This window comes from Petromyzon marinus, chromosome 13, assembly GCF_048934315.1.
Source record: "Petromyzon marinus isolate PM22_M1 ecotype Great Lakes invasive population chromosome 13, UKy_Petmar_22M1.pri1.0, whole genome shotgun sequence".
In the NCBI taxonomy this organism is placed as follows: domain Eukaryota; kingdom Metazoa; phylum Chordata; class Hyperoartia; order Petromyzontiformes; family Petromyzontidae; genus Petromyzon; species Petromyzon marinus.
Genome location: NC_133679.1, coordinates 7209262 through 7234870, shown reverse-complemented (window position 1 = coordinate 7234870; position 25609 = coordinate 7209262). Strand labels below are relative to the sequence as shown.

The following is a 25609-nucleotide window of genomic DNA, read 5'->3' as shown; positions in this document are numbered from 1 at the left end:
GTGAGGCTTCGGCGACTTCACGTGGCCTCAAAGGGAATCTAGCCTGGCACAAGCACTGATGTTCTTGTGTGTGTGTGTATATATATGTGTGTTTGTGCGTGCGGGTGTGTGTGTGTGCATTTTTGTGGGCGTGTGTGTTTGTGTATTTGAGTGAGTGTGCGTGTGTGTTTGCACGTGGCTTTGTGTGGGCGTACATGTGGCGGTTAACGCGCTGCGGCTCCGAACCCGATGACCCGAGTTCGATTCTCGCTCACAGTGACGATGATCTCAATCGGTCCTGGGCCTCCCCTAGGTCGACTCAGCCTCAAATGAGCACCCAGGTGAGGTGTGCAAACATCGCCGCTAGGGAGGCAAAGGCGGCCGGGCTTTCATAGGTGCTCGCTCACCGCACTTGCCCCGGCAGCATGTCAAGGCTGTACTGGGGAATCTTTGTCATTGTATGCACGTGCGTGCCTGCGCGTGGCCGTACCTTGACCAGGTGCAGCTTCCCGCCCGAGCTGCGCGTGCAAATGAGGAGGTGCTTGGTGAAGAGGAAGCACTGACGCTCACCCTCCTTCTTCAGCGTCAAGGACACGAGCCGCCCACGGGAGATCCTTCCCCGCTCCACCGACGGCACCTGGATAAGGGAGCCTGCATGCGACCGCAAAGACAACGGTTCACCCGGCGTTTAGCCTTGAACAGACTTTTGGGGCACGTGCCCTGAGCGAGGACGCATGGGACACCCGGCACGGCCCAATGTGTCCCACAATGCTGATGTTTAAAGAGCACCACCAGGCACTCATTTAAGACTTGAGACAACCCACGCGGAGACCCAGGACCGGTTCAGATATTCGTCACCGATGTTGGCTATGGTTGGGAATCGAACTCGGGTCACAAGGTTTGTCGCGCAGTGTGCTAACCACTACACTACCGCTCCCCCAAACAGCCACAGGAAGACTATTACACATAAACCCCATACATACATAATACATGCAGATATTCACATATGTGCACGTGCAGGTACCCATGCATGTAAATGCACACACTTGCATACGTACACATTAACCGATTTGCAAGCACACACAAATGTAACGTCTCAATTTGTTTTGGAATTGTACATTTATTTTCATACACGGGCACAGATATGCGATTTGCCAAGCCAAATATCCTACATTAAACTTGGGGAAATCACTGTAAGTGAAGACCAATTAAACTAAAACTAAACTAATTAATTTTTATTTTACCAGGTAAGGCCCACTGAGACTATATAGATATTATTCAGAAGCGACAAATGATAGCCCAATGAAGAGCTTATCATGTGGACATTTATAGCAGCCAAATACTCTAAACGCATGTTTACAAGTGTGGAGGGAAAAACCGGAGGACCCGGAGAAGAATCTACGCAGACCACGGGTGAGAAAATGCAAACTCCAAATATAAAGGCGTCAGGGTCATGAACGAACCCACAACCTCCGACATACCAATTAAGGTCAGCGTGACATGCGAGGAAGGGATGTAGTCAACCTCATCCCTCCGTCGCAGTCTAAGGTGAACAGGGAGTGACCCTGACTGCTGGCCATGCAGCATTACCAGGGCCCACGCAGCATCATGGAAGTCCTTAATTATCGTGAGTAGGGTTAGGGTGAGAGAATGTGAAATCATACAGAACGACCCTAAGCCCTGGCCTCTTGATGGTTTAATCGGCATTGAGCAGGTCAATAAAGCAAGACACGTACATCCTGTTCTGATTCCCTACACCTCTGCTATAGCAGATATGGTGTCTGGACATACACACACACGTCCAGGTACACACACATGTGTAAGCGTGTGTACACAAATGCACACGAGCATTTATACAGATGCACACAAATGTAAAAGTACAACAGTTTTTTTGTGCAATTGTCAATTAACTTTCCAATGAACAAATTGGACCAGCTGACTTAATAACATAAAAATGGCAATTGAACAACGTCAATAACAACAACAACAGCTTCACACACACACACACGTGTCTTTCATCACACGGTTTTGATATTTGTAATTGATGTACGGCACTACTTGAACATAAATAATTTTACATGTGTATATCTGACCACTTAAGAGTTTGTTTGCTTACTCAATTATCAACTTATCTTGCCGTTTGCTCTCGCCAAAAGCAGTAGAGAAATAACCTCGCCTTTGGAAGGTCGTGAGTTTCAAATCCTGGTTGTGGTGATTGAAGGTCGTGAGTTTCAAATCCTGGTTGTGGTGATTGACTCAGCCCATAATCTCTCTGGGGGGGGCATCAATGAAACCTGCACCGATTTGTGGGGAAGTCACCAAGTGGTTGTCCTATGGAGAGATTCCACATCACCGTGGGAAAGTTTTGAATTGCCACCATTTGCTTGGGGGCTGTAAACAGGAGGTTGAGCCCTGCCTCAAAGCTCATTTGAGCAGGAAGTCACTTTAACTTCTGGACTATCAAGGTACCAGATTGTATTCCTGAACTGTCACACAGTCAAATAGTTATATTTGAAGCTTTCTTTGCTCTGAAGGAAGGATGTTGCCTGAAACGTTAGCCTACTAAGCAGGTAGATATATATTTTTGTAACTGCCTGTGGCGTGTGACGATACCAGTGTGACGATACCAGTGGTCTTTTGTTTTGAGTTGAATAAAACTAAAATAACGTCAAATTTCGACATATACATCTAAATTATGAAGAACAGACAAACAATTAAACACATTTGTCACTAACAATGTGTTGCGTTTGTGTCATTTGTGCACTACTGCCAAAGCAGAATCAACATTTGTGTTGTTATTCAATAATGAACAGTACGATTTGAAAAAAATCATGGCATAAAAAACTAAAAAATAAATGGTGAAATGTAAGATTATCAAACGCTGTTTACGTGAGAACGGTGGACTCCAAGTTGTCAATTAAACAACACGGAATCATTTGAAATCTTTCACAGAATAGTGCCTGCGAATGTAAAATGCGTAAATTATTGCCAATAATTGACTCTGACGGCATGTACACACTTGAATTTTTTGTTAATGAAAAGGATGCCATTAAATAAAACACATATACAGTGTCATTCCATGTGTGAGAAGCATAAAATATCACGGAACGTTTTTTTTTCTTTCAAATTTGACATTAACATTTAAAAGCTTATCTTATCTCGCTACAAGGCACCGTTTGTGGAAGCGTTGGATTTTGATCCGTTAAAACCATGGGGGTTTTCCCCCCTTCTCGGGATCAAATTTATCACCGCATTGCATCGTGTTCATTACTTCAAATTTGCCCCCCCCCATTCATTCCGCCGCGTTTGTCGCGTTCTGTTGCGGCGTCGTAGTGTTCACGAGCGCTCGCTATGCTCCCTGAATTTTAAGAGTGCGACGGATGCTCGAGGTCAAGCGTCGCGCGTGTGTGCATGCGAGAGACCCGTGCCAGAGGTCCGCTTCATGTTGCCCACCGGAGCGCACCGATGCCCGGCCCGGCATTGTCACTCCGCAGCAGCCTATTAAAGTCGAGGCCCCTAAAGCAGCGTATCAAAAACAACCACCTGTGCGCCACTGTGAAATCTTAACGTTCGTGGCCATTTAGGGAAAGATCAAATAAGAAGTAACAGGTTCTGTATTCTTCTTTACTTGCACGGCACGATGCACTCAGGCACTCTCTCCCACCTGATGACGGACGCTTGTGTTGCGCCCGAAACGCCGTGATTTATTTTATTTTATACCTACCACGTGACTTTACCGAAAGAACCAAAGTGTATGGATTCCGGCAGTCACGAAAGCTTCAAATCAAGATTAAACATTCTCGTCACGTGCACCTCTGGTAGTTAAAAGCAGTCCGTGTTATAAAAAGCATGGATTTTGGAGGACAATGCTAAGTAGCATTGCCTTGGTGACCTTAATGCATTGCAAGCTGACAATTGCGGTATTTAAATCTGCTTTTGCTGCAATTATCAGAGAAATGCTTCTCGGTCATTGATTGTCACTAAGGCAACCACTGCGCGCGTGTGTAGATGCAAGCGTCGTGCCGAAGTGTGTAGGAGGCACCTTGTCGCACAAAGGTTTGGCTGGAGTCCAACAGGATGTCGCAACCTTCCACAATCATCCTCTCGATGGCCAGGCTTTTTCTGATGTTCTCCGTTTCACTCACCTCATCATGCATCACCCTGAGGAGCAACACACAACATCGTCATTATCATCGTGATCATTAGCGATCACCTATCCACTGTCGCTGGAAGAAGCCGTCCAAAACCTGTAATCACCTCGCGCGGTCTTGCGATGCAACTTCCATCTATAACATCTGCACGCGAGCCGATATTAATACTCCATCTCCAAGGAGGTAGTGCTCATAGATGCACTCACTCCTTTGGCTGCCACTTTCAATCATCTCAACCACCAGGCAAGACACAAAATAGTGCCATTTCATTATCTAGAAAAAGCCTCACTCAGACTCGAGGCACATTTTAAAGTGAAATTTGCATTGACATGTTTGGCTGCTCTCTGATTGAGTTTTTCACACGTATAAATATAAATAAATAGCACTGAGTGGGAGGACGCTGAGATGCCTGAGGAATTAAATACCCATTCCAAAATACAATGGATAACTGCTCAACCTACTCGTATTGTCATGGTCTGGTCACCTACCAGTCCTGCAGATAGGTTGCTCATACACATGATATATGTTATCTGCATGTGTGAGCCACTAATCCCACATCAAAAGCAATGGCTTATAGGTGCACTCCACTACAGCCGGCGTGATGGTGAGCAGTCGCGTCATGCTGCTATGCAACAATCATCACCTTCAACATGGAACGCCTACATACACGGAATAAGCCGCGGGTTATTTGTCCACACGTGTGCATTCTACAGCTGAGCTAAAGCAGCTATACATGCATCGTTTTATATTGTGGCAAGTTGCATTTGTCTGCATAAACATTTGATTGAAAACATTCCGCATTCGAATCTGCCACGCTCGCTTGGACGATACCATTTCTGCCCTCCTCGCAATTCGATGAATTGTCACAATGTAGCGGTTGTCATTTGATCCGAGACTTGAGTCTTCATGTTGACGTTGCGCTGAACGATAGTTCCTGCAATGTATACACGGTAAAGGTGCAGCCCCGCAATTTCTTGCCCGTGCCGCCACTACTGCAGAAGGGCCTCGACTAGAAGGAGCTCTGGAGGGGCACTTTGGATGCCATTTGGCCGACTCGTCCACACCGGTCAGGCATCTTGGAAGTGGTGGGAGCACCCACACTTCACCCCGCCGAAAGACGTGGCCGTGGGGCTACCCACTTACAGTCGTGTACGCTTCTGGGCTGACAGGCGGGGGATTTAAGAAACTTGCACCACTGTTTTAACGGCAGCGCTGGGAGGTCTAATCGAACACGGTCCGGTAACCGTTACACGAGGGCAGCATCCCTTACAATGTCGTGTAAACCGACAATAATGATCGATTGTCACATTGCGTGATTCGATGCACGTATCACAAGTGTAAAATGTATTTTAATTCAACGAAATCGATGCATCGTTACACCCCCTCGCAGCTCTTCGTGTGGGTTTTCTGCGGGCGATGCGTTGGTTCTGGCTGTTTCCACTCGATGACTCCACATTACCTTGACAGCTCCTCTAGCTTCGACTTGGCAAACTCCAAACTTTTGCGCTCCACATGCTCGTGTGGCGTGTGAGCCAGCAGCTCGTGCAGGGTGATGATGTAGCGGGGGATCTGTAGCAAGCGCCCAGCAAGCACAAGACAATCACAATAATTATAATTTTTTTTTAAATTTTCTACATAAGGTCATAGTAAAAGTGGCCACTACTCAAACCATCACTGGTTGACGCTTATTGATTTTGAGGCCCTTGAACAGTGGAGGTGGAAGTTCCACATTCCTGTGACGAGGGCCAGCCTATTCATTGTTGACTTCCCACAAAGGAGATATAATGAGCTCAAATTGAACTCCCCACTTGGGATCTGGACTCACAGCATTCAGAAAGTCAGATATAACTACGTGTGCAAAGCTGCTCATGGCCAATATTTAGCATCATGTGGAGACAGTCGACAGCTGCGGCTACCGTATATGCGACTGTGCATACCAGATATGGTTCAGAGCCTGGTGCTGCTCCACAGAGGCACAATTGCCGAACTACACGTGGCACAGCCCAGGGACATGGACGGGAGAGCGTTACAGCCGTAAAACGAAAACCTACGCAGCAGACTGGAAGCTCGTTCGCTGGTTAGACTGAGAATCGTTCTCATCTTTCCACCCACGTACCTGAAACATGGGGTATGTTAGAAAGGTCTCCAATGTGCGTCCCTCGCAGTCTGCCTTGCTCTCGTACTGCTTGAGCAGTTTGTCGAAATCCCGGTTCTGTTTGCAGTTGGCGAGCACCTGCAGGCTGTAGTGGTGGTTGCGCACAAACTCCTGGTAGATGTTGAGCATGGGCAGGAGGATGTCGAACAGGTCCGCTGGGAGAATGCACGTTTACAGGCAATGTCCAGGTGTGAACGGGAATTTAAACGAATAGGATACTTAGGGGCGTAGCTCGGCATCAATTAATTTATCACTGTACGTGTTTTGTTGAATATCGCAATGTACGCATCAACTCGCGTGTGAAATACAATCATCGGCGTTTTCTTTTGGTGTGCATGCATCGCATGAGATGAGTTCACGTCACCCTGTAGCATGGTTGAAAAGAATATATAATCGATTGTTGAATAACAGAATGGAAATCTGGATGAAAATTCGTGGAATTAAATGCTGGGGTTGAGGGTGGGAGGATTGGATTGTTGCAACCAAGAAAACAATACCATGTTTCTTTTTTTTATCTTGCATCATGGGAAAAATGAACACGAACAACTCACCAAGAACCAGTGTTGGCCAACTGGCAAGTCGTGCTTTTAGTCCCTGAAGGAAGATCTGGTGCAGGAACATTATGGTCTCGCTGCAAGAGAAGGAATGAGGATTTGAATTCCGCTCGCATGCTTGCACAACGTAGGTTAGGAACAAACACGTTAACTACATGTACTTGAGCATCCTAGGCACTGTACGTAGCCAAACGTGCTAATCGGAGGTGCGGGGCGAGGAAAACAAACTAAACACAAAAAAACAGTTCGAAAGAAATTAGCTCTCAATCTAGATGATTTAAAAGTGCATAGCTCCAATGGCTTCCTAATGTCGGAAGGAAGAGCGTTCCAGACAGCCGCAGAAGCGCATCTGAAAGCGCAAAATGTAGTGACCGCCCTTTGTTTGATGGCTAGCCAAAAGCTTCTGCAAGGATGAGGTGATGCTGAATGTTTCGCTGCACGTGCTGGGAGCTTTAGGAGAAGATTCTTCTTCAGAAGAGGCTACTTCAGATGAAGCTCCCAGCACACACAGCAAAATATTGGACTATGGGAGAGCTCGACAGGTGAACTAATACCGGTCCCAGTGGCTGGACACGACACGCAGAAAAGGCTCGCGGTAGCACTTGGTGAATAGCTTATTTTATATTTATAGAGCGCCTTTTTTCAAGGCGCTCAACAAATAGAGTGATTTCAGGGGCGTGCAGGGGCTGAGGGACGAGTCACCATAACAGAGGGCACGCGGGGATCACAAGAGGACAGGGGAGGGACGGGAAGGAATGGAGGGGTGAAGGAATGGAAGAGGAAGGGAATTGGCCAATTGAGAATAAATAGGTGAGGCTTCTAGAGAAGGCAGCGCACACCTGTTGAGGAAGATGCTGCTGACGTCGTCGTGCAAGATGGTTGGCTTCTTGGAGCTGGCCGCCATGCGCAGCGGGCGCAGGAAGATGTTGACGAGCGTGTGCAGCTGCGTCACGTACTCCGTCTCCGCCTCCAGCATGCTGAACACGATGCGGTTGCGCTTGCGCATGCTCTCGGCGTGCGGCGATCGGATGTAGTCCTGCACGATGGTCTTCCACTTGCGCCGGCACAGCCAGCCTCGCAAGAAGCTCTGCACCTGCGGGAGGGTGGACAGCGCGCGGCGGATCGGTTTTGTATGCGGAGATGCTCGTCGATTGTGAAGCGTCGTTTGTCGTTTTAACGAACGACGGCCGTGAGTGGATGTAAATCATCAACCGTGACAATCACTATGACCAGACACAAAAGGACCTGTGCGCAACTGACCATGATGAGACGGAATTAACGACACGCATTCTGAATGAAGATGCAAATTGCGATCAATTAGGCGGCGGGGGGGTGGGGGGGTGGGAATTAATTAACTCAGAGTGGATTCAATGTTGGACCGCTTTTAGTCGCCTCGACTAAAGGCGTAAAGAAACGAAATCCGCAAACTAAGAGCTGACTGAAGCGTCACAGGTTTGCATCAACTGTACTCAGACTCTGACGTAAACAAACCATGCTCACACAATGTATACTCATAGAAACACACATAGGGCTTGGTCGAGGGAATTGTGGCCACCGCCATCATCATTATCATCGCGACATCGTTCCCCTCACAAGTAGACCTTTGAGACTGGTCCATCCACTCAGACAGACATTCTTCAGCAGCTGACACCATGGCATAGTGGCGTTGTGATCGTCTCTTCTGTGCCAAATGAGGCATGCCAAGTCCAGCACCTGGAATGTGTCTGGCACAGTTCTTCTGCAGTTTCCCCGTCCACGCATTTTAAGGGCAGCTTCCCTCTCTTTACATGTTCACTATAGTCCAACTCACACTCGGGCACTCTTCCCAGAAGCCAACGCTGCGTCCGAAGTGACAGCAGTTTGCTCTCATCGGTCCGACCCGCTCGAAGTCTAGGATGCTTGGAGGTCATAGCGGGAGAACAGCATCGACAAAGGTCGTTGGGCCGGTGTTACAACTTGGAATGAGGCTGCCGGGTGACTCGAGGGACTGACGCTATGCCCACATTGGTGGACTGGGCATGCACTAGTGGGGCCCTCGGCTCAAATTCCTGGCCGATACACCTGACAGAATCTGCCCTCGCACCTGCTGTGAGTTTAAAAGGTTCAGCCCCATTTACCATTCAAAGACCGCATTGACACATATGAGTAGAGTACACCAACCGCTCGTTTGCCAAATGTAAGAGAACCTACCCTGATAGTTGTATTAGAGAGCCCATTGGAGTATATCGACATGAATGTGTTCTATTCGGTGGCAGCATATGTGAGCATCCACTTATAGGTGATGTAGTAAGGTTCAATGTGAGACTAAAATGTATTTCTTTGTATGAATGTAAAAAACTGCATTAGAGTATGCAGGCGAAGCCCATGATGCCAGATTGTAGTTTGATTATGTCAGGTGGCTAATTTGGCGTGATTACCACGCCACGCGCCGTATGTTGGTGTTTTTTTTGAAGGCGAACATCCAGAAGCAGACGAGGGGTGGCAGTTGCAGCGTTCACAACGCACGAGGCAGTGGCGCGCGTGAAGTCATTCATGCCGTGAATCGCAGAAGCTGTGGGGGTGAGGGGGGGGTTGGTTGAGATTTGTGTTCTTAAATCGCCGCGGTTGGCCCGGGATGTGTGGGCGCGGCGCTCCGGAGCCAACGCTGCCGCCGCCGCCGCCGACGCAGCTGCTGTCAATTAGCACAACTCCTTCCCTTCGGGGAGCTCACCGCTCCTATGAAGCAAACGCAACAGCCGGAGCTTGAACGTAACCTTCGCTGTGGAACACAGACGTTTGCTCTGACTGGCGGTGGGCAGGCAGTGTGGTACCAGCAGGGCAGATAATATGCCAGCTCAAGACAAGAGGCCACAGGACTGTGTTTACACTGCTCTTGCGAACCTTTCACAGGCATTAACAACAACAAAATGTCACATCAATCACCCCATTGTCTTATTGACCTCTGAATAATTACAGTACTTTTTGCGATTGGATAATGGGCATAAAACAAATAAGCAAACAATAATTGACATTATAGTGATGGATGAGGACCTGGTGATGTGGTTCGTTTGGCTATACTTCACCACATTGGTCAGTGCAAGTTGGGAGGCCGGTACTGGTTCAGATAACAATAGTCGATCGTGTTAGTCCATTTATGTTTATACAACCTAGATCTTGGAAAATGTCTTCGGATGTCACTTCAAATGTCACCAACTGAGAGCGTATATCGTTGCCTGACTGCTCTTCTGATGTTTCGGTTTTAGACTTTTTTTCAAGCACTCTCGGTGTGGCTGTGCGATCTTCAATTCAACGTTTTTGATTATTTCTACATACAGTATTTCTATCATGGTTAAATGGCTATAGACATCGCAAATGTTGATTACAGAGCCATGTATAATGGAACTAAAATAAATAAAGTCAGCTTCGTCATTGCCACAGCTTCATCCAAGGTGTGCAAGTCACACGTTTTCAGGCGGATCTTCCCATAAAATCAACAATTTAAAATGAGAGAATAAAAAAAAACTGCCTCTTTGCGTTACATTTTTTACATTTACCAATGGTAAATGTGATTCGTTGCGCACGGTCGCAATTTACTTTGCTCAGTCGTTGTTATCCGCCGAGGTCGTGACGGGATTCTTTTTCCCATTCTGTCGCTGCTGCGCTATGTTCTCTGTACCGTTCTCGTTACCGTCGCAATGTGCACTGATGCCGATTTTATTGACGGCGATATTGGCACGTTAAATAAAGATTGATTGACTGAATTCCCCCCCCCCCGCCGCACCGACAGTGTGGAAATAACAAGGATCAAAGCCCTCCGATGCGTGTTGGGGATGTTATGGCTCGTTGTTCGGGATGATGTCACACATTTTTTGCTCCACGCGGTCGAGAGCCTCTTCAGCTACGCGTTTTGAGCCTCTCATTTTTTTTCTCCCTCCGTTATGCATGCCGGAGTGAGACGCTCAATTTCGTTCCCGAGGAAGCTTCCAGTGGGCGTAGCGAAACGTCGGACACCGTGTCGAACAAGGCACAGCGACAACCCCCGACATGCGTCGTCGGAGTGTATCGAGAGTTAAAGGTAATACTTCACAACGCGAAGGCATGTTGCAATTGGGGAAGGGGATGCGTCGTATGTGTTGCTACCCGGGAATCATGAGCACGAATTCCCTGACAGATATTTGTACATCCACCAGAAATCACTGCTTCCAAGCACAGACGAATTTCCAGCAGAAATCAAGGCACAAGTTCGAGTCGTGTCCATGACAGAAGAAAAACCCTCCAGCATTAACATGCAAACATGTATGACAATGGCTCGCACGGTAAGCCTAAATGTAATCAGGAAGCCAGTTTGGGTATTGACTGCAGCATTCAACCCGTCGCTGTCATGGCGACTCAAATGGAAATGTTGAAAGCGGCATCTGCAGATACTAATGTGCACTCAATGTGTGTCCATCTGATGTCGGCAGTTCAAATAACTCTAACTATTGACCCGTTCCATTCTACTAACGCTGGGGATTTGTTTCACGATGGTGCTGTACATTCCATCGGGAAGGCTGTTAGCGTGGCTTAATGACAGCATTGTGCACGTGGGGACCGTGTGAAATACGGCGCAAATCAGCCAGGCAATTTAAGCCGACATGATGGACTGCACTGAATATATCAGGAATCACACGCACACATGAATATATATAATGGATGGTAAATGCAGTGCAAACCTCATTTACCAAAAAAATCCCTGCACGTGTAGTTTCTTAAAGGAAGAGCGCTGCTGCTGTGCTTGCAGGCATCGGTGAATGAGATGGGGTTCATGTCAGTGGATTTTTCAAAATTAAATCTCCTCCTGTCTTCTGTACTGAAAATGTGTCTCATGAGAAGGCTCTGTATTAAATCCAGAGCGGCGATCCGTGCGAGCTCACAGTCAGAAAACACGTACACGTGTGTTGATGAAGAATGTTTACACGAATAGCTTCGCACATATAAAACAATAATATTACTCTTCATTTATCCCGGAAATCTCAGCGATTCATGAGAATTATTGGGGATGTCACGGCCAATTCCATTTTAAGGAGTGCTTTACGTGTGGGAGAATACTGCGCCCAGAGAAACACCCACTCCGACATACGAGGGTGTAAACACTTAAAGCTCCACACAGATGAATTCAAGAAACCATTTCTGTACTGTCTGCCATTTCCCGGACACCTTGCAGTCCAAGCGTATTGCCAGGCAGTCTACAATGCCGGTACTAACCAGGATCACCCACCCTTAGCTCCTGAAATATGATAAGATCAATCAAATTTATATTGATTATTGCTGTAATGAATGTATAATTTAGTTTACGATGATATGGCTAACCAACGATAGTTGGCTATATCATCATCTGGCCAAACAGGCAATCGATATGCCCAAGCATAATAAATAATTTGAATAACTTACATATACATTTTTATTTAAAGCTTTCGTGACTGCAGGGATTCATATTCTTGGTTCTTTCGGTAAAGACGTGACTTTACCGAAAGAACCAAGAATATGAACTTACATATAATTGAAATTAATTTATTTGTAGAAATACATATGCATTGCTTAAAAAGGCTGGAATAAAACCTAATGTGCATCAGTAATAATACGTTTCTTTAAATTGCATTACTAATGGTCATAGTTAAAAATCAAATAGGGTTTACTTAAATGTCTCAAAAAATAATTGAATTACCTCAGAGTAGGCTGAAGGAAACTTGGTATGCTAAGACATACGCTATACGTCTGTGTCAGCTGTTATTGTTAAGGTATGTTCTGTGTGGTACAATTGAATAGGGAAAATATACATATGTTTACATAAGTTTATATGTGAATTAATCATGTGTATCGGTACAAACACATAGAAAGCGAGATGTCCAAACAATGGCAGTCGGTTTTGTGTTGAGCCAGATCTGGGATTGAATGATCGCGCTCTGCGAACAAATAATTCTTTAGACAGCGGCTGAAATAAATCCATGCGAGGCATTTGCGGAAACCAGCAGCTCCATAATGCCTGAGTCACCTCCTCATGTTGACGGGGGGCGGGATGAAGGAAATTTATTGTTGTCATTAATCACATTTGCCTCATTACTGCTCCACACGATGCTGTACTTAAAATTTTAATTGGCCCCTCAGGCTTATTCGTTCCATAAAAAAAATGAAATGCCTCGCGATGTCACCGTTTAAATTCATCAAAGCGAGGTCAACGTAAATGGCCGTTAGAAGCTGCTTCTTCACATATTGTTTTTCATATCGTGGATCGATAAAACGGACCGATAATGCCATTGCTTTATACATAGTGTTTTAGACACGAATGAAGAAGCTGCGAGAATATATAATAATAGCCTTGGAATGCACACTAAAATTATGTATAACTGTCAAAGCTGCATTCCTTACCTCTCTTGCCTATCTTGTATTCACCGTTCTCTCACCAAGATTAAACCATCGCAACCATGCAAGTCATAACTCACAAGTGCAACATTATTTATTTTTTTCCTTTGTATCCAAAACGATGATTCTGACAAGCATTGCATTGTAGAGATATACATTTGAGGCATTTGCCATTGTCTCAATGAACGCTCGTACTCTAGACTGTCTCGGGTAATAGCGGTGCTGCTGTGCGTGTGAGAGGCAGCAAATTGAACACGCCACAGGTGAGGAATAATGAGTTAGTGCTCGTTGTTTGTTTCACGCCACTGTTCGATCCCATAATTAAGAGCTGTACTTGCATCTGATATTGGCCTGAGTTTTTCCTGAGCTTACTCAGCCTCAAATGAGCACTTTGCTTCATAAATTACCATCATCACTCGGAATACAAGGATGGCCCAGTGATAATATTGATCTCATCACCTTTTTGTGGGCCATGCCAGCCGAAAAGTCCAAGAGATTATATCGGAACAAATTGGAGCTATACCATGGCATCTATGCTAAAATATCACAGCAAAAATAAACATTCAAATTCCAAACACAACTGCGCCCAGTAGCGCTCAAGACTGACCTTCTTGATCTTCTTGATGTCTGGATCTTCATCCTCCTGACCCACCAGCTGCCTTGGCTGCATGCGCTCCTTAGTTTTGTTTAGCGCCACAATCTACCGCAAAAAAGAATACTTGTGAGGTGGCAAGTAATACTATAAACAGGCAAGTGGTGTGTCATGCCTAAATAAAATAACATTTTAGTCCATCAGTTTTCTGCACCAAACATGTGTGGCAATGCTTGTAGAAGCATTGCCACACATGTTTGGCAACGCTTGTAGAAGCATTGCCACACATGTTTGGCAATGCTTGTAGAAGCAGGTAAACCTCGGCAATGGTTTTGACTTTCTGAACCTCATTGACAGTTGGATCTGTGAGACAAATCCTTCTGGGTTTCCAAATGATATAGGCAAGAGCTCTCCATCAACGACGTGAGGAACCTTCAATGCAAAACAGTGATATTGCACAAACCTCATTTCATGCTGATGTGAAGCATTATGAGACTTTTGTCTATCTGCCTATTCAGTATTTTATTACCATAATCCTTCACGACGAAACATATTGTTTGGTTCTTTGTGTAAAGTCACGTAGATACGGAGATACGTGACTTTACCCAAAGAAACAAAGAATATGAATTCCGACAGAACATAATGTGCTTTTTTTACCCGTAGGTTTTGCTATATATTTGACATAATTCGCATGATATAAAACAAAGACATTGGATTTATATAGCGTCCAAATATCAACTGCATCAAAAGACACATGCACACACACGCGCACATGTGTATGTGGGGCCAGATTAAGTTTGATTGGGGCTTTTATAGTGTTGGAGGCGCTTCTTTGTGTATTTGTAGTGAGTTCAACTGAGTCGCAGACGTGCTCTTGGAGGCAACACATGTATTAACACCAACACACGGGGTAACTGCCCCTTCACAGAATAACAACCCATGGTGGTGGACCACCAGGCTAACTTCACTAATTACACCGTAACTAGCTACGTGACCACCAGGCTAACTACACTAATTACAACGTAACTAGCTACAACGGACCGGACCACAGCTCGGGTCCAGGTCCGCGTGTTGGAGACTCTGTAGGACGTAGAACGTAGATTCTTCAGGATGAACAACAACGCCGGTCCCTCTTGGGGACCCGGCTTATATCCTCTGTGGCGTGGCTGACTCCGCCCTTAGCCACGCCCACCTTCCGGAATCCTCGAGCAGGATCTCGACCCTGACACGTGACCACCCCTAGCCCCCACTTGGGACCCCTGTGTAGACATAACCGGTCACGTGTCCTCTGGGGTCAACCAGAATGCCACGGCCCTTAGTAACCCCATTTCCATGGCCGGTACTCTCACACCCTATCCTGTAGGGGTCGGCACTGCACGCCAAGCGTGGTGCCATCCAGCGCTGTCAGTCAGCGCTCACCCAGCCCCTCTAGGGCCGGTACTACACCCACATCCTAGAGGTGTCCGCGATGTCGCTACATCGCACGCCGTGCCTCTAGGGCCTGCATTACACGGTGACATCCCGCGATGTCACCACATATTCAATAAAATTCAACACATTCGTCAACAACACTGCCTTATAAAGCAAGAGTACACAATTATTTGTACATTCAATCAATTCACTTTGGTGTTTGACCACCACCCCAACCCAATGATGCCAGACCCACCATTGTTAATCGCCTTGATTATTTGAGTTCTGGTTTTAAAACGTGTGAGACGAGTCATAAACCGAAATCAAAGTAAAAAAAAAGATCAAATCGATTTGAATTTCGGCGCATAACTGGTAGCAGTACACACACAGTCGTGATGCTATTGCTTTAATGATCAATTGACACCATAGGCTTCATCATAATACTGCAGTATTGTGTTTGAAGAATGATAAAAGAGTGCGTATGTGTTTATTGTAGAGGATCCTTAAAATACGAGGCCCAGCCAATTGTGTTAATCTGGGCCCTGTGTGTATGCACAAACAATGTTATTGTCCCTCCCCCCGCACCTCCAATTAGCACGGTTGCCGGCGTACGGTCCGAAAGAAGTTCAACATACATACAAAGATAAAGATTCCCCGTATAGCCTGCACAGACTGTTGGGGCAAGTGCTGTTAGCAAGCAGCACCTATGAAGGCCAGCACGGCACACGAGGGGGTTGGTGGCCAACACCACGTCCTGCCACCTTTGTCTCCCCGGTGGTGATGTTTACACACAACGCACTTATTCGAGGCTGAGTCTACCTAGGGGAGGCCAAGGACCGGTTCAGATAATCGTCACTGGTGTCGACCGTGAGCGTGAATTGAACTTGGGTCGCCGGGTTCGTATCGCAGCGTGCTAACCACTACACACACATACACACATCTTACCACTACTGGAGTATACGGGGATACACGCGGAGCACGTGGTGTTAGTGGATGTGCGAGGGCGGTACCTCTGCCTTGAGGCGCGTGATCTCCGTGTCCTGGTCCTCCAGCTGCTGCCGGAGCTGATTGGCGGCCGTCTTCTCTGCCTCCACGATCTGCATGATGTGAATGTACTTCTGGGCGAGCACCTCTCTCTCGATCATCATGTCGCTGTAGCTAACGGACAAGAGCGTTGCCCGGAACAACGAACACGCAAGGAGACGGGGCTGTTCAGAGTTGACCGTAACGAGGCCCCTACTAACACCAGGAATGTAAATTTTGATTTAAAGCATTCGTGACTGCAGTAATTCATATTCTTAGCTCTTTCGGTAAAGTCACGTTGAAGGGAAGCAATAAAATAATAAAATATATAAAACGGCGTGATATTTTTATTGTTTTATATATATTTTATTATTTTATTGTTTCCCTTCAACGTGACTTTACCGAAAGAGCTAAGAATACCAGGAATGTACTCCACCAAGGGGGTCTCACAGAGGCCAAAGACTATTTTTCGCGATGGCCATGTATGGGATATATACGGCTGATTTATGTTTTCCTTGTGGAGGAGAAACGTTTTTTTCCTTTTTTTATATATTTCATTTTTATTAAGGGATGAAGCCAAAAATAATCAAATCAATCGATGTTAATAGGTCAGGTAATGTATTCACCGTATAGATGCCGAGTGGCCACCTGGAAGCGCTGCAGATTGAGTGATTGACTCACAACGATCATGCAAACAAAATCCACCAAAACTGACTGCCACGGCTAATTGGCTGTAACATTTAATTGACACTTTGTGGAATAAACCTACAATTTATACAATAACAATTTACATAATAACCAAAAAATATTTAAAATCTTCAAATGCACATGATTTAAGTCATACACAAATGCATGCAATACCGTGTAATGGTTATGATGGTTTGCCACAAATCACTTTTAAGTTGCCTTTTATAGTAAATAAATACAAGCTAAATCAGTATTCCAGACTAAGGGTACATTAATTCAGAGGTCGTGTGAATGTTTGATGATGTGAAGTGGGGAGTAACACAATTTGTATAGGCAAAGCATGAAAATTACTCAGTCTACAAGATTTTATGGGCTTTGTATTCATTGGAGCCTCATAGTCGAATGACAGAACAACACATCAAACGATGAGTTCTATAATATATCACAGCAGACATCACTTAGTGCAATAATACAGACAGAGCAGCAGTGCTGAGCTTGTCATGTTTCCAAGATGTCAGATAGCAGAGTCCCTAAGGGCACATTTGTATATGTACAAAAGCATTCGGGGCAGACTACAGTGCAGATGGGAAGATATTGTGAGAGACACGTGAGTTTGCAGGTTTGTCTTTGATTAACCTTTAATACATATTCCTTGATAATACAAATAATCTCTGAAGTTTAATTCAACTCAAAGTTGGTCTGGGTCAGCTATAAAATTGAGCTGTAGAAATCTGCCACCATTGAACAATATATCAATGCCCTAGGAAGCAATATGCCATTCATGGAACTTATGTAATTGCAATATGATTAAGACACAATGTTCGGGATTTTACTCACGTCTTACCAACACAATATTAAAATCAACAATTAAATCTAAAATGAAAAAGTTATGTTTTTCACCACCTGCTTGTAAAGATGATGAATACATGAACATGTTGAACTTCTTTCACACCGTACGTAGCCAACCGTGCCAATCGGAGGTGTAACATCGATAGTAACAGGACAAACAAAAAACTCAGCTTATTGGGGCAATTCAGTAACATCACCGTATTTAATATCATTAACTATATGTTTATATTTTTTGTATCAGAAAATATATTTACAGCCGTTTGTCAACCCGCACCACCGATTAGCAGTTGGCTACGTACGGTATGAAAGAAATGCAACATACATGCATGCATACAATCCGCTGCTGCATCATTGCCTTTCCACACAGTGTCGCTCGTGGGGGTTGTTTGACCATACTTCACCAATATAGATCAGTGAGGGAGAGCCCAAAACTGGTTCAGACACGATTCGCCGTGCATGTTAACCAAACCCAGGTCAATGGGTTCATTGCGTAGATCACTAACCTCTGCGCCACTACTTCTCTACATTTGTATTGTGCCTCTGATGGCATAGACCACGACGGCACTACTTCGCTACCACCAAATTAACGTAAAGGTTCCATTTCAACCAAGCAAGTAATTTAAATCTCACCGACGAATATTGAAAAAGGCATATGTGAATAAGAGTACAGTAAAACACCTGAACCAACAGCTGTTCTTATGCAATGTCATTTCACCACGGGTATGGGCAAGATTATGTAACAACTACCTAATCAGAAGTGGGGGGGGCGTATCTGGGTTAAAAGTGTAGTTAGTCGGGAAGCTTCAGGAACCCGCTCGAAGGTTCTGGAAGGGGGCGTGGCCAGAGGCGTGGTCGGGCCACGCCGAGAGGTATATAAGGGGGATGGGGACCGAAGGTTCAGGGTTGTTGCAGGGTCCCGGGTCCTGGCTGCGTCACTGCTTGCCGTCATCTCTCTCCATCGTCCGGCCGCATGGAAGATCCTCTGCATGGCTCCAATCGCCGTCATTGTCACACTAGTCAGTCAGCTGTGTGGTTGGATGTAGGCGATGGGACTATCTAGAGAAGTCGCCTGTGCATAGCTAAAGTAGAGACGTGTGTATATATACTACCCAGTGTTGTGCCCAGTGAATGGAGACATATATATGTATCGGCCTGTGTTGTGCCCAGTGTGAGAATAAATTAGAAGCCCTCTATACGACGTGTCTCAGACGTCGCTAATTACGGTACACATGTGAACATAAGGGTAATCCATGAAGTCCATTTAGCAAACTGCAGGAATCACAACCATTACTCGAAAATCCATCTTCATTGCCACTGTCCCTGATTCCCATATGGCACTGGGAGTTTCCCCAATAGGTTTTACCCAACTCCATCCTAGAAAAATACGTATGATTTCAAAGCCCCTGAACTTTAATACAAGTCTAAGAGGGGTGTGGCATTACCAGTGTCTAAATATAATGTACAACATTATAACCACAAGACTTGCATTCCAACAAAACGAAAGCATATGTTATTCATGAATGCACATTGTCTTTCGATGTTGTGTATAATTACATCTGAAGTGAAAAAAGTGCATTGTTTTCTATGAAATACATTTAAATAAAAAGCGCTTGTTTCTTTTGAATTTTATTGAAAATTACAACTACTTTATCGTATACCTCGTGTCAAAAAAATAACCCCAGTTATAAAATGTGACTCCATTGTATTATCCTGCGATTTCCTTTTCAGAATAAAAAAAAAACATAACGTACGAATTGTATATTTAAAGTATGAATTGTATATTTAAATAACGTGGGACTATTGTTGTCTCGACTGGAGACTCGTGCAAACCACTGTTGGCTATGACTACATATTTTTTTTTACAGGACTTGTGTTTGGTATGCTGTGTGGTTTTATCGAACGTTAACAAAGGGGGTCAAAATTAAGAATTTATGTTTTGACTTGACTGCAGGAGTTCATAGTCATCAGGATAACGATCGCTTGTGTTGTGATCGAAATGTCGTAATTTTGTTTTTTTACCTATCTACGTGACTTTACCGAAAGACCCAAAGAATAAATATAATTGATGTTTTTTTTTAAATACATTTTTTCAGTTCTCATACAAGTTTTATTTTTTATTTAATTGTACTATTTTTATTATGTTTTGCTTTTATTTTCAACGTATTATTTTTATGTTTTATTATTTTTATTTTTTAATTAGAATTGTATTATTTTTATTTATCTATCTACGTGCCTTTACCGAAAGAACCAACAATATACGTTTTATGCATATGAAAAAATCTCACTAATTATGTTGTAAAAAGTGAAGCCCACTAATTTCCTTAAGAAATATCCATCATTTCGAAGATGACCCAACAATTTAACACCTTACAGAGGAGCAGAATAAATCATAGGTACAGAGCAGAATTCGTTTCCATGACCACAAAGCACGAGATTTATGGCTTTAGCTGGGAAGACTGTAAACAGATGGTGGTGAACATGGCTGCATTCCCATTTAGTCTCGCCTGCCACATATACGTGTCTTCAAATGCGCATACAAACAGACGGACCTCAAATCCTCAAATTGTGCTCTTAATGCAACCTGTTGAAGCCGAACTACAAAACCACCGCTCTTCATTGCAAAGGCCATTCTGTGCACTAGCAGGGGCCATTTTGGCTGTTAAAATTAACGATGCATATCCAGTAAGAATATATATAATTTTATTTTAAAGGTTTTGGCCAGTTTATTCGAGGATACAAAAATTAGTATATATCTTCATCATCAGCCATGAATCAGGGGCGGAGCCACAGGGGGGGCTGGGGGGGGGGCTTAGCCCCCCCTGAAATTTTGGGAAAGTCGGTAATCGGGATAACCGAATATCCGGCTACTGCAAAATGCTGCAGGCTGCCACCTTGTGCTGCCCTGCAGGCTGCCACCTTGTGTGCTGCCCTGCAGGCTGCCACCTTGTGTGCTGCCCTGCAGGCTGCCACCTTGTGCTGCCCTGCAGGCTGCCACCTTGTGTGCTGCCCTGCAGGCTGCCACCTTGTGTGCTGCCCTGCAGGCTGCCACCTTGTGTGCTGCCCTGCAGGCTGCCACCTTGTGCTGCCCTGCAGGCTGCTTGAGCGGCAGCCTTTAAAACTTATCGAACTTATTAGCCACATCAGCGGCTCCGACCTATTAATAAACTCCGCGCTCATATCCAATAAAATGTTTTATACATTTGTGGCGCCTATTGGAAGACATAAACACACTGAGATATCTGAGAATATTGAAGTCAGCCCCCCCCCAAAGTCAAAATCCTGGCTCCGACCCTGGTCATGATCTTTCTACTGCTGCATGAAGCCTTCTCAAAGTCGTCATCCCCCCTTGCGGTCCCGTGAAACAGCGATCCATGTGGCTCTTGCGCGCGAGCTGATCTCATCAACTCCATCTTCGCAGTGGACTTCCTCTCGTCCGGGCCCTGTCGCTTTCCTCGACTCCCGGTCATCATCTCTTCGAGGGCACACGTGCTGCCCAAGACCCACTTACTTTCATAAAGTGATCATTACTGAACATCTGTGAAACAAAAAGAGCTTCATAGCCCATTGGATTCCTCCAATATAATATATACATAGATTCTGATGAAGATTCTGACGTCTCTAATTTGCGGGTGTTCTTACCGATCCGTCTGTTTCTCTCTCTCTCTCTCTGTCTCTCAGTGACATTTCAAGCATACACCTCGCCATGCTTCTTTGCAGACTTTTTAGCCTTTTTGTCCCAATTGTTTTTGTCAATGTCTATGTTTCCGGTCTATTTGCTGAAGTACAGGGATGCTTAGATGTTTTGAACATGAGATATTACACGGACAGATTAACATTTTTTTTTTCACACAACAGCATTCGACTTCATTATAGGTACAAAAATGGAAATGTACCCTTGCATGAGGCTGGATGAATCTGTTTTATAAGCGGTGGCCCCCTGCAAGAAGAAATGAGAATCATGAAGACAAGATTGAACTTCAATGTTAGTGTGTACAAGCCTAGCAAAAACATGCCTATTCAATTTAAATCCTGTTTCATAAAACTCTTTAAATACGGTAAGGTCTTCACAGCTCTGCTGCAAAGCGCTCCCATGGGTTTTCCCGTCGTACCGTATGTTAGTTTAACACGTACGCTTTCGCGTACCGTATGTTGTTGGTGATGCTGTCTGACGTGTTGCTTTAAGAAGCTCCCAGCACTTGGAGGGAAACGTTGAACATCATGTGAAACATCACGCGGTACAACCCAAAAAACAGATTGGAGAGCCATAAGTAGGGCATTCTTTAATTCAGTGGTATATAATTGTGACATGGAAACAACATAGATAAGTCCATGTATGGCTATTGATTGACATTTTTTTGAACGACTTCACTTTTTTATCACGTGAAATTTCTGAAAGACAATGCTCTCATTCAAATGATCATAATTCTCCATATATTAGAAAAGCAGGAAATAGCCTCTTTCATTCGAGTTGCAATATTTCCCTCTCGTGGCTTAAAATATATAAATAAGCAGCATTCCAAATGCAAAGAATCCATAAAAATGGAATGCATTAACATAACACCATTTATTGACACATTTGAACTGTCATCTAAATAAAATACACCCCAGAGGAAGGTAATTCCCCCGACTTTGTTGACCATACTTCACCCCGCTGGTCAGTATGGGTCGATGAAGGTTTTGGGGTGGGGGCTCAGACCAGTTCTGGTTTCACTCGCTACTGACAGTAGCCTTGGCTAGGAATTTAACTCGGTTCACCATGCTCATAACACACCATTACCCACAATCATTATGCCCCCATTAACAGGCATATAATGTTTCATAATACGATTAAAACTAATCGATGCTTCAGGTTTCCTGGCTGGCTGCTGACTGGGTTCCTCATTACCCCAACAATCCAATTAGCGTGGTCACACCTCCGATTAGTACGGTTGGTTACGTACGGTACGAAAAAAGTTCGACATATATTATTTTATTTTTAGCTGCTACTGGCTGTTGTCACCGAAACTAGATATAAAAAAAATGTTTGCATGAATGGGATTTTCCATGAAACAAATAAACATTGATATTAATTGAAACGGAAGAAGACATTTAACAGATAGGGATACCGAAAAGGGGGGAGTAATGAACACAGAAGACTGACACGGTTCATTTAAAATTGCTCCATCTTTTCAATTTGTGCTGTTTTTAATCTCATTATTTTATCAGAATATTCCTTAAATCTTAGATAATCATATATATATTTTTAAAAACCTCACGAGAAATTACTTCGACATTTTATTACCTTGAAAAGTATATTACTTTTAGTGTTCCGAGTACAGCATTTATAGAAGAGTAAAACGATAGTTGTCTTTTATTTTCCGGTGCATAATAGTAGGTTCTCAACTAGCACAGTATATATATAAAATATGTAAGTTTCCTCCAGAATTGTTCTATGTGCTGTATATTAAACTTAATCTTTCATAAAAAAAAAATTAAGTAAAAATATGTTCGGGTTTTTTCCCTTGGGGTTTCTAAATCACATATGCTTGAGAAACGATAATGAATTAGTAATTATAATTGATTTCAAACATTAAAATAATCAATTTGTAAACATCATTAAAAATCTATCTGCTTTGATGAAATCTCGCAACACGGTCATACGAGCGGTACAAGACTTTGTACATACGCCTAAAGGGCACGCATACAAAGTAGTCCTGAAATACAAAACAATAACGACGCACCTTTCCCATGAGCATGTGATACTAGATCATTGTATATAACTGAAGGTCATAAATACAGGTTTTTTTGGGTAAGATTGTGTAAATATATAAATGTGTTGTTAAACCCGCCACCACCCGACACAGCCAATTAGTAAGGTTTGTCACGTGAACAGAACGTGGCCAATTCGTCACTAGTACAGCCCTAACCGGTGTGTTGGAGAGCAAAGCCACAACATTTACAATCTGAGTACGACGTTTCGCCAGTACTTGCAACTTGATGAAGCTAGTTGTAATTACTGGTAAAACGTCGTTTTCTGATTGTAAATGTTATGGATTTACGCTTCAACACACCGGTGTGCTGTACTAGTAGCGAATTAGCACGTTCTGTTTACGTGACAAACCTTACTAATTGGTTGTATCGGGTGGTGGCGGGTTTGATGACACATTTATATATTTACGAGATCTAACCCAAAACACCTGTATTATGGATGATATTGGTCCCGAAAGCCTCCTGCGTGTTAAGTTAACTGAAGGTTACGTGTGAATTTTTAAGAAACTTTATTCATCCACGTCTCCCCATCTGCCTTTGTGTGTGTCACGATACTGGCTATGTATTAAAAAATATACGTTCATGATGACGACGATTATTATTATCATCATCCATCAGTTGGGTGTACATGTCAATGTGCAGATTTCTTGTACCCCACATCAGAAATATGTGATACTTACATACATTTCACAGCTATCATCTCTCATTCAATGGCAGAGCCATCAAGCCTGCTGGTGCTGGGGCCCCATGCCTAACGCTAAATCCATCTCTTGCTCAGAATGGCGTTTTTCACGCCCATACACGAGCCTTGGGATTTCCTGAAGTGCTGTGAAATTGCAATGTATTACCGCCGAGATTTTAATCCCCTCATTACATTGAAATTTGTTATATATACACAACATTCATTGAGGAACCTGTCAACTGCTTCAATCTCCATTACTATTGTGAATACCTACCAAGTGTTAGTTTAAAGCAAATCCACAAATATTATATTCTTAGCTCTTTCGGTAAAGTCACGTTAAAGGAAAACAATAAAATAATAAAATATATATAAAACAATAAAAATTCTCACGACGTTTGGACCATAACACAAACGGTCATGATCAGGTGTGAAAACCAACGGCAAGAAGCATTTGAAAGAAGTGTCGGTTCGCATCTATTTATTTATTTATTCATTTCTAGACGGTGTTTTTTTATTAAACCGTTAACACCACGAGCAGCGATTTGGCAGTTTGTTTAGAAGGACGAGTCCATCTATGTTCTGAAAAGAGGAGGGGGGAGACGAACAATTAATGTATGTTGTCTGAAAGCCACCGTAAGCGTGACCAATCAATTAAGACCTGAAATGGTTTATCAAATCCTTCCAATGATTGCTAAGCCAGAATCCATCTTCTCGGTTGAAATTGTCTCTGTGTTTGTATATGTGGATAGCCTCATGAACGAATCTCTCATGGTAGCCAGATGGCTTACAAAGAACTTCTGTCTTGGAGAAGTCAATGTCATGTGAGCCTACTGAATTATAACAATGATCTGCCACGGCCGAGGTGTTGGTCCTACCGTGTTTAAGGTCTGCTTTGTGTTCACGAATGCGGTCCGAGACATGTCGTTTGGTTTCTCCAATGTAACTACTACCACAGAGGCAACTTAGTTTGTAGACACCAGGGTACTGTATGTCCGGAATCACATATTTTCCAGACGGAACCAGATCACGGATTTTATGTAATGTGTTGAAACGGACCTGGATCTTGTGTTTATTCAAGATTTTGGAGATCTTTTTTGTGATTCGTTCATGAGGTTATCCACATATACAAGCACAGAGACAATTTCAACCGAGAAGATGGATTCTGGCTTAGCATCATTGGAAGGATTTGATAAACCATTTCAGGTCTGAATTGATTGTTCACGCTTACGGTGGCTTTCAGACAGCATACATTAATTTTTCGTCTCCCCCCTCCTCTTTTCAGAACATAGATGGACTCGTCCTTCTAAACAAACTGCCAAATCGCTGCCCGTGGTGTTAACGTTTAAAAAAAAGACAGTTTAGAAATAAATAAATAAATAGATGCGGACCGACACTTCTATC

General features: G+C 44.0%; 1 protein-coding gene across 2 annotated transcripts in view; it reads right to left on the bottom strand.

The window, feature by feature from the left end:
* The window catches only part of LOC116941917 (ras-specific guanine nucleotide-releasing factor 2), an 84542-nt gene that overhangs the window by 30298 nt on the left and 28635 nt on the right, over positions 1 to 25609 (bottom strand). For both annotated transcript variants that reach the window (XM_032953275.2, XM_032953276.2), the window contains exons 3-10: positions 16230 to 16377; positions 13825 to 13917; positions 7679 to 7932; positions 6837 to 6916; positions 6247 to 6440; positions 5590 to 5699; positions 4022 to 4140; positions 470 to 630 (exon numbers count right to left, since the gene is read on the bottom strand). In XM_032953275.2, coding sequence (XP_032809166.2) covers positions 470 to 630; positions 4022 to 4140; positions 5590 to 5699; positions 6247 to 6440; positions 6837 to 6916; positions 7679 to 7932; positions 13825 to 13917; positions 16230 to 16377 — 1159 coding nt within the window. The remainder of the gene's footprint in view (positions 1 to 469; positions 631 to 4021; positions 4141 to 5589; positions 5700 to 6246; positions 6441 to 6836; positions 6917 to 7678; positions 7933 to 13824; positions 13918 to 16229; positions 16378 to 25609) is intronic.